A 9,703-nucleotide genomic window follows, 5' to 3' on the forward strand; every position below is an offset into this window, starting at 1 on the left:
TTCACCAGCTCACAATAGCAGCAGCCTGGGACCAAGCCTCAGCACAAGGGACAGTCAGTGTGTATACTACAGCATCATGTGACTCCAGCAGAGAGATGACCCTGAGAAAGTGCTCAGTGATGTCCGTCTATCCAAGTGTCAATCTGTTCTTCTAGTTGAAGTAGGTGCCATGTCACTCATACATTAAATCTCAGCAAAGTCAATACAGATGTGCTGTGTCAAGGCTCAACTGACACTGGGCACAGGGGACTCCCCATAGCAGGACTGCAGCTCCCCTGCCATTCCTGCTACCTGAGCACCTTGGGACACTCACTGGCTGACTGTTCTCACCACACACTGACAGCTGCTGTAGTGTTGGATGTTCTCGGAAAGAGAGCTGCTGCACTCCTATCTGAATGTTTCTAAAACGAAGCTAAAGTCCAGTGTGCTAGAGCTCTACCATGTCAGCCTTTGCTCTTGCTTATAGTCTTCCTTCTGCTGGGACCCTAACACGGGAGCCACAACCATAACATAATTTTGTTGCTACTTCAAAACTGTAATTTTAATACTGTCAGGAGTTGTAATGTAAACATCTGATATATGACACCCAAAGGGGTCACCACTCACAGGCTGAGAATCACTGGCCTAGATAGTCTTGGATTTCCCTTTTCAGAAAATCAAAGCCCATGGTAACAGTAACTGTCTTTATTTTTAGCATCCCTACCCAACAGAGGATGAGAAAAAGCAGATTGCTGCTCAGACAAATTTGACACTGCTTCAAGTCAACAATTGGTAAGACGACTGCTACACCCATCACTGCGGCAGAGCCTGGCCTCCTGACAGGGGCTGTGCCGCCGTTGGGCAGCCGGTTGGTTGGCATGTGATTTTAACCTGTTGGCTGTGCCGACCCAGTGAACCCTCTGCTCTCCTTTAGAAACATGCTGTGGCTGGGTGTGATGTCACACGTTTAGCCCAGCACTCAGGAGGCTCAGTGGATCTCTTGTGGTCTATGTAATGAGTTCCAAGATAGCTATGTTGAGAGACCCCGTCTCAGAAAACCAAAGCCATGCCATTACTTTCCGCCCTCAGCTGGGGACACAGTGCAGGTTGTGTTTGTGGTCATTCTGTGTGTGGCAGGGCTTAGAGGTATTCCCCAGAAGGCCTGCCGAGAGAAGACCACCACGCCTACAAGTGAACTGTCTCTGCTGTGGTTGGGTCACACTGTTAGAGACATCCATCAGAGTGGTGCACACATGACTATGTGATGGCTCCGCTCCAGCTGCCGGTCACTGGTCACTTGTCTGGGTTTCCCTGCTGTTCGGATGGGAGACAGTGCCAGCTTCATAGGATCAGCATCACAGGAAGCACACGCTCCCGTCAGAGTAACCTGCTTCATAGCGCAGCTCCATTGCTGAGCTTGCCTGTTGCAGTTCTCGAATAGTCGTGCGGTCAGCCTAGTCACCCAGAGATGCAGAGGTGTTCTTTGGTTAGTAGTAGTAGATCATGCTGCTTGCATTATTTCCAACTAAATCCTTTAAATATAGTGCTGCAAAGTGTGGAGGGTTCAAGCATGTCGATATGAATGCTGTGAGCCGTTCTTAGCTGGCTGACTCCCCCACCCTCTCTGGTGATTATTGGTGAGATAGTATGCTGTGTAGCCCAGGCTGGCACTCTTCCCGTGACCATCTCCTGAGTGCCTCTGTGGTTATTCACCTGGTCACGACATGGTGTCACATTTAGTTGACGTGTCACCCACTGACAGATGTTCTGAGAGGAGACTGGTGGCTGCTGGGCCTTCTGTCTGTTGGACCTTGACCTCTCCATTCACTTCCCTGTGTCCCCACCTTGCTTCTCTGCTCCCTTTCAGAACTCTGCTCTGGAAGGATCAAAACCGGCTTTCAATGGCCAAAGCTGGTGAGGTGACGCTTGCGTTCTGGAGTTCTAGAATCTTCTAATGTCTGTACCTCCTTTTACTTAACTGACATTCCTCTTGTTGCATGGCACGTGGAGATGTGCCCAGCGTTCGCATCAGCCTCTGAGCACCTGTACCTCAGTGAAGCCATGAGATAGCAGCTAGGGCATTGTTAAGTGTCCTCAGGTTATTAGGTAGGGGTCTAGGGACTTCAGTGACCTGTTCTCATCCTGATACTGCACAGATGAGCGTGTTCAAAGAACATGTGTCACCACCACAGAACAAGCTTTGTCTCTGAATCTAAGAATTTATCTGGCTCATATGGAGAGCTCATGTGAATGTAGGGAGGGGCCAAGCCCCTATCCCTCATAGCGTTGGGAAGGATAGTCAGAGCAAGCCTGTCATAAGCTTGTCAGTCCAGGGTTCTGCTGAAGACACTGTGGGGCAGGTTCTGATGTGATTGGAGCCTTGCAGGATGCTTCAGTGTCTTGTTCATTGCTGTTGAGTAAAGCGAAGTAGAGCAGTGTGGAGCAGAGGGTCACCAGGGGAGCTCCAGGCAGCAGGGGCCTGCCCTAACAAGCCTGCATCTATATAAGGAGAAGATGAGCGTCTTGCTGACGGCTCAGCCTGCTGCTGGTAGCACGGGCTGAAGAAGGTTCTGCAACATAGGTCTTACAGGTTCCCTCATTACATCTTTAGTCTCTAGAGAAGAGTGGAATCCACAGGTTCATGTTATTATGAATATATAATTCACAGGAGTGAATTAGACAAGCTAAACCACAACAGCACCATGGGGGGGGGGGATGCTTTTCTTCTTCTCCTCCTCTTCCTCCTTCTTTTTCTCCTCTATTTTTTTTTTTTTTTCTCCTTGTGTAGCTGGGCTGGTCTAGAACTCTGTAGACCTGGATGACCTTGAACTCACAAAAATCCATCTACCTGTGCCTCCTGAGTGCTAGGATTCAAGACATGCACGTGCTACCATGCCCAACTAAATTAATTTTTAAAAGATTTATTTATTCACGTTATATATATGAGTATATAGTCACTGTCTGCAGACACACCACTGGATCCCATTACAGATGGTCGTGAGCCACCATGTGGTTGTTGGGACTTGAGCTTGGGTCCTCTGGAAGAGCAGTTGGTGCTCTTAACCACTGAGCCATCTCTCCAGCCCCTAAATTAATTTTTTAAAAAGATCTGGCCCCGCTTTTCTGTAGACCTAGTCGGTGTGCTTGTCACTGTGTTTCTCTTGTCAGCGTGGCTCCTAAAGAAAGCCGTCCTGTCCCAAATCCTCACAAGCTCTTTGGTTTGAGTGCCCCTTTGTCTGCACACAGGTTCATCAATGCCCGAAGACGAATTCTCCAGCCAATGTTGGATTCCAGCTGTTCAGAGACTCCGAAAACAAAGAAAAAACCTGCTCAGAACAGGCCAGTTCAGAGGTTTTGGCCAGATTCTCTTGCATCAGGAGTGGCACAAGCAACACCCAGTGAGCTTGCCATGTCAGAAGGTACGTCACTTGGGGTGCTCAGAAGTGGGACAATGGGACAGTCAGCTGCTGACAGCTGTGAGCCGTGTGGAGCTGTGTGGAGCTGTGTGCCTGAGCACAGGTCCCTTTCTGTGCATCAAGATGGCTCATTGGGTAAAGGCACTCACCTCCAAGCCTGATGATCTAAGTTTGATGCCCAGGGGAGAACCAACGCTTACAAGTTGTCTCTGACCTCCACACCATGCCTGAGTTATATCATACATACACATGAGAATAAATGGTTCAAAATGAATAAGATGTGTTAAGGCTCACCCATGGTGGAGAGGTAAGGCGTGTGTGCTGCCTGTAAGAATGGTTGTCTGTCTCGAGGTGTCCTCTGCACAGCGCTCTCCTGTATCCCAGACTTGCTTGGCTTTCCTTCCCAGCCGTCAGCAGGGACAGCAGTCCAGTCTGTTTGCCTGGCCGCTTTCTTTGTGCCCGTGTCTTGCTGTTAACCATCTTCTCTCCCGTCTCTATCCGGATGTGTTTTCAGCAGCAACTGTTTTACATGAGCTCTTCAGAGTCTGCTTTGCTTTGTATGTGATGAGTTTTGCTTTGGAGACAAGGCCACAGTGTGCTGCCCTGGTTGGTCTTGAACCCCTTTTCCCCTCAGCAGCTCTGACTAGAGTATGCACACCTCCAACTGGGTATGTGTTTGGATGTAAATGCATAGCCATGTCTTCCTCTTCTTCTTTAAATTATTTTATTTATTTATATCCTGCCCTTCCCCCTCATTTTCTTCTTTCTTCACCATGACAATATTCTGCTCTGTGCTTAGGGAGTGTTGGGGACAGTTTTTAATTTGTTATTGGATTGCTGGATGTGGAACCACTGGCCTCACTACTGCTCTGCCACTGAGCCCAGCCCAGGCCAGCCCCAGCACGCACATTTGAGAGCCTGCGTGTGCACACACAGCTGTCATTGGTACTGGTGTTCTTTCCTGTCTGCTTCATGCTATATTGTCTCTGGAAGCCTTTCTGCCACTGCCCTTCCTTCATGTGATGCTGATCCTGTACAGCATTTTTTCCCTCAGGAGTTCTGTGCCTCACCTTTCTAGAAGTGTGGGAGGGGTCTGTGCCCTCCTTTCCTGACTGAGCAAGCAGGCAGCGCCCGGCTGTGCAGACAGTGCTTTGCTCAGAGGACTGCTGAGGGCGTGACCCCAATGTGCTCTGCTGCAGGTGCCGTTGTGACCATCACCACACCTGTAAACATGAACGTGGACAGCCTTCAGTCCCTGTCCTCAGACGGGGCCACCCTGGCGGTACAGCAGGTCATGATGGCCGGGCAGAGCGAGGATGAGTCGGTGGATAGCACAGAAGATGAGGGCGGTGCCCTGGCGCCCACACACATCAGCGGGCTGGTGCTGGAGAACAGCGACTCCCTTCAGTAGGAACGCCAACGGGTGGTGTGGGGCTGGGACGCCGGCCGGACTCTTTATTGTTTGCACAGCAAACATTTTACACAGTTTCCCTTGTAACATGTTTTATATGTAGATATAGAAGAGTGCACTTTTGTATTTCACAGCAAGCTTCAAGATGTCTTTGCTGGTGCAGCAACTTCCTTCAGATGTGCGTGTATGGGTTTTTAATGCTAGAAACGTGACGAGTGGCTCCTGCCCCTTAAGTCCCTGAGGAGATTAAGGAACAGTGCTGCCATTTTCTAAACAATTATGCAGTTGCAATTGAGTTCTGTGGTTTACAGCAGGTCTGGGGGCTGCTGCCGGTGTCGCCCACAGGTCTGAAAGATGACCTGCACTCGGCTGTGGAGCGAGAGGACACGGGCCCTTGTGGGCTGTGCTCACAACACACTTCAGTTCTCTCGGGCACCATTTGCCTGTTTCATTTGCTATATAGAAAAAGAAACTCCTATTTTTACCTTGCTGGGATTATTGGATAAAAAGCTATTTTTATAAATCAGTTATTAATTGGATTATGACTATATTGAGGATAAATTTCTAGAGAAGCAACAGCACATGCTTGTCTTTCTATTGGGAATTATCTGAAAGGCAGCCACCCATGCCTTGTCTCCTGCTCCTGCGGGGAGGAGGCTCACCTTAGCTGCTAAAAGGAAACCGCTGTCAAGTGAGCGTCTGATAGCTCCAGTTTCGTGTTCACATGTGACACGCAGATGGAATTTTCCACTCGCCATAGCATCTAACGGAGTGCTCGGCAGGCTGTGTGCTGAGGGAGGGCTCTGCCGCCCAGCCTGACTGCAGTCCCATGGCTGCCTGGCCATGCTAACTGGTGGTAATTTTAGATTTTTTTCTTTTAGTTAAAACCTGTTATACATAGAATGTTTATTATAAACTAATATAAAGTGTGCTCTACCCCACTGGCTCAGAGCTGGGGTAAACAGCAAACACCTAGACTGTCTTACTGGCAGACACCTGGAATTTGGAACTGTGGAGGTAACGTGGTGGTGTGACACTGGTGGCTCTCACTGCCATTCACCCTCCAGGGTCCTCAGTTACCACTCCAGATTGAGGACAGTTCAGGGACAGTGTCAAGACAGAGCAGACTGTAGGCTGAGGTCTAGAGATGGGGTTTGATTTGTTTTGGTTTACTTAGGAAGCTTTTTCTTAGGAAGGAAGCCTCTGCTACATCTGGTTCACAGTGGTACCTAGGCCCACCTGCTGATAGGGAACAGCTGTGCCATTGTCTAGGGGACAGTGCCTTGGGCCCCAAGGGTGGTAATTGCATATGGACAAGGTTACCCTAGGTGAACCTCTTTAGCTAATTCACACTTTTTCTAGAACAGTCCACCATCCCCCCAAATGTCTTGATTCTCTTCAGCCATTGAGCACACCTGGACAGCCATGTAGTCAGTAAGAAAAGTGGAGGCTCCTTTTGAACCACTTAGGGTGCCTCCACTACAAAAAACATAACCAAAAAACTTGCCAGCAACTCTTTTGAGGAGAGAATAATATTTTAAGCAGTCTTTCCATTACCTACTCACAAACTGCTGTCAAATTTTAAATCAGGCATACAAAAGCCTGCACCATCAGCTAGCTCCATTAGGTTTAGAGCAGATGTACATCACCTCTGTGAGCCTGCAGAGGTCTGCCACTCCCCGAGAAGGAAGCACAGTCCCTGCTGTCCCGCTCCAGTGCCAGCTGGGATTTGAACACCATGACCCATTGTGTCCTTTCCAGTTGAGATCATCTTTCCTGAGCACTGCACTCTAACCCTGCCAAATCCAGAGGAATGCCATGAAGATCATAAGAGAACCCGGGCATGGTTACACGCTCCCATAATCCAACACTCAGGAACCCGAGACAGGAGGCAAGCCTGGGCTACTCAACTTGACCCTGTCTAAAAAAAAAAAAAAAAGAAAGGAAGAAAGAAAGATTGTAAAGGAGCTGGCACAGGGTCATATCCTGCCACTTCCCCATGCGTAGAGATGCTTCTAAGTGATTCCCGTGAGGCAAGCCATGCCGCTTCATAGAGTTCCTGCCCAGCAGGTTTGTTGTCTGCCAGTTGCACCTTCAAGACACCTGCTTGCTGGGCATTGTGGCATGTGCCTGTATACAAGCACTTAGGAAGCCGAAGAAGGATTGCTTCAAGGTTGAGTCGGCCTCTGGTGTGTAGTGACCCCGTCTCAAAAAACCGAGCAGAACTTCTGCTCTCCTTTCCTTGGCCAGTGGGGAAAACCTGAAAGTACATGTCCCCTGAGCTTTGTTTAAATGGTCAGATCCTAGCATTCATTTCTGTTAAAGTCCTCCCTTACATTGGAGCCGTTTGAATGTGTTCTGAAACCTGCAGTCAACCCGTGTCATTCCTGCTGTTTGGCTGCCTAGCAGAACTCTAGACTGTTGACCCACCCGTGGTGGGCTCGGTTTTCTGCTTTCTTAAGTCCAGATTGTCAAATAGAAGCGTAAATGCAGTATGCCCCGTGACCCTTCCGGCTAGGGCTGATGGGCCACTGTGTAGCCTGCTGAGTGGCCGGTGCACCTGTGGGGGCAGGGGGAGACTTGCTCCTCCCCCACGGCTGGCAGGGAACGCCCATCCTGAAAGCCCCTCCCACAGGTAGTGCCGGAACACAGCAGGCTGCCTTCTTCAGTTAAGTTCGGTCTTTGAAACTGACAATCTTTAAAATGTGAATACTGTAACAATATGTTTTCTTGGATTGTTGTCTTTAAAAGGATTTTTGTGAAGCAATTGATTTATCAAAGAAAAAAATTAAAACCAGAAACACGCCTTGTGGATGATTGATTTTTCTGTAAAGCTTGTGCCACCATCAAAGCGGACTTTTTCACTCCCAGGCGAGACTCTCAGGTTGGCACACATCTTGCCGTGATGCTGGCCAGGGTGGAGCAAGCTGAGGCTACCCCAGCTGTTCCACTTCATTCACACCGGCAAGGTGTGGGCTTCAATTAGTTGATATTTTTCAAGGGGAAAAAATGCAAAGCAGGTTTTTCATTGTAACTTTTCATAAGCTGAGTTATTTTGACATAACAAGAGAAAGATTCATGGCTGCAGCCCTGTAACCTTTGCTGGTTCCACACTGTAAAACCCCTTTTGAGGTGTATCATGGTCACATCTAGGTGGACAGAATACGGTCCAGGTGTTGCAGGTCTCCAGCTTGTGCTTAGAGCAGTGAACCAAAGGGCTCTTGTCCTTCAGCAATGTGCCTCAGGACTGAGGTGAGGCTCTCAGTTGGTGTAGCACTTGTCTGGCATAAACAGAACTCTGGGTTCAGTGGCCAGCACCCCATAAGTGTGGAGTGGTGCCACACCCCATAAACCTGGCAGTTGGGAGTCAGAAAAGCAGAAGCCCAAGTTCAAACTTGACTGCATCCTAAATCTGAGACAGGAGGGACCTTGTCTAAAAAGACAAAAGGACATCTGATATTGGGACTCGGCCAGTGGCAACTCCGCTGTCCAAGGTGGATAGATAAAACCTCGGGCCTCCAGTACCAGGTTCTCAAGGGAGAATCTAGCTTCTAGGTCCTATCCAGCTTTAAAATGACGTCTGTGGCTAACAAGATCCAACATACCTATCTAGACAGAAACAAGCAGATGAACAGTGACCTAGCAGATACTACAGGTAGGTGATAGATTCAGATTACAGCTTGGGGTTTTGCATTTTGTTGGTTTATACGGTGCTTATAACCCACAAGCCTTTCTGTGGACTCAGAGGAAGCCTTGGTGTTATTTGCCGTTGTACAGTTCGATCTCTAACCTTTGCTGGGTCTTATGAGCCTCTCCCCTTTATCAGGCCTAAATGTTGCCAGGTGCAGTGGCTCATGCTGACAATCCTAGTATGTAGGATGCTGAGGCAGGGGGATTGCAGTCCCAGAGACAGCCTGGGCGATGTAGCGCGTGGAACTACAGAAGCCAGAAAGCAAGGTTTAGTATATTTGGAGACTTTGCAAGGACTTTTGATGGATTAGATCTCTGCTTTCATTTCGGTGGGTTATGCTGTCCTTGTGCTGACTTTTATGGCCTGAATGGTACTTCCATCATGGAGTCTGTTGTGCCAAGGTCTGGGACCCTGTTATACTCTTCCCTCCCAGTCTCTTCCTGTCTGGCCTCTTGATGTTCGGGAGGGCCATCGTGATCTGAGCGCAAGTATTGATAGGCAAGCAGCAGTCAAATTAGTCAAAGTGACATTATCTATACCAGGGTTGCCCTTCTGTGTCCCATTGTTTGATTCCCCGCTTGGCCATGTAAAAACAGCAGTGGTGATAAGTTTGGGAATCCTTTTGTCCCATCACACCCGGATGTATTATGTTTTATGTATCTGAGTGCTCTGTTTGCATGTTTGCCTGCAAGGCAGAAGAGGGCACCAACTCCCATTGTAAATGGTCGCAAGCCACAGGTGGTTACTAGGAATTGAACTCAGGACCTCTGGAGGAACAGCCACTAACCTGCCTCTCCAGCCCCTTAAAAGACAGCTTTAGTGACAACAGTGGCTTTTAGTTACTTCCTTGCCTTTGGCAGAAATGGAATAGGGGCATATGAAATGGAGCTGGCCACCCAAGTCCTGAGACCCCGCTCACCCCTTAAACCATTGGACCTAGTGACATATGGCTGGAACCTGCATGAAGCCCGCATGGACTCCTGCTCCCGTAGGGCTGGTTGGATTCAGCAGCACACGGCCTATATCTTCCGCTTCTATGGCACATCCTTCTGACTTGCGACAGGCTTGGTGCCTGTGCCTGTGTCCCCTGCATATCCGAATACCAGTTTCCCCGTTCACCCTTCCATACTCCATCTTTCCTATCCCTGTCTGCGTAGTCCCCTGCCAACCCCCAACTTTTAACACTGTTTACCTTCCTCAGAGCGG

At 49.0% G+C, this 9,703-nt stretch overlaps 1 protein-coding gene across 3 annotated transcripts in view; it reads left to right on the forward strand.

The window, feature by feature from the left end:
• PKNOX1 (PBX/knotted 1 homeobox 1) overlaps positions 1–7,515 on the forward strand; it is a 39,096-nt gene extending 31,581 nt beyond the window's left edge. For all 3 annotated transcript variants that reach the window (XM_080937870.1, XM_080937869.1, XM_080937871.1), the window contains exons 9-11: positions 695–771; positions 3,226–3,398; positions 4,595–7,515. In XM_080937870.1, coding sequence (XP_080793996.1) covers positions 695–771; positions 3,226–3,398; positions 4,595–4,806 — 462 coding nt within the window. In that variant the 3' untranslated portion in view covers positions 4,807–7,515. The remainder of the gene's footprint in view (positions 1–694; positions 772–3,225; positions 3,399–4,594) is intronic.
• Positions 7,516–9,703: the final 2,188 nt, after the last annotated feature.

The sequence above is a fragment of the Micromys minutus genome, assembly GCF_963924665.1.
Source record: "Micromys minutus genome assembly, chromosome: 25".
NCBI classification, from domain to species: domain Eukaryota; kingdom Metazoa; phylum Chordata; class Mammalia; order Rodentia; family Muridae; genus Micromys; species Micromys minutus.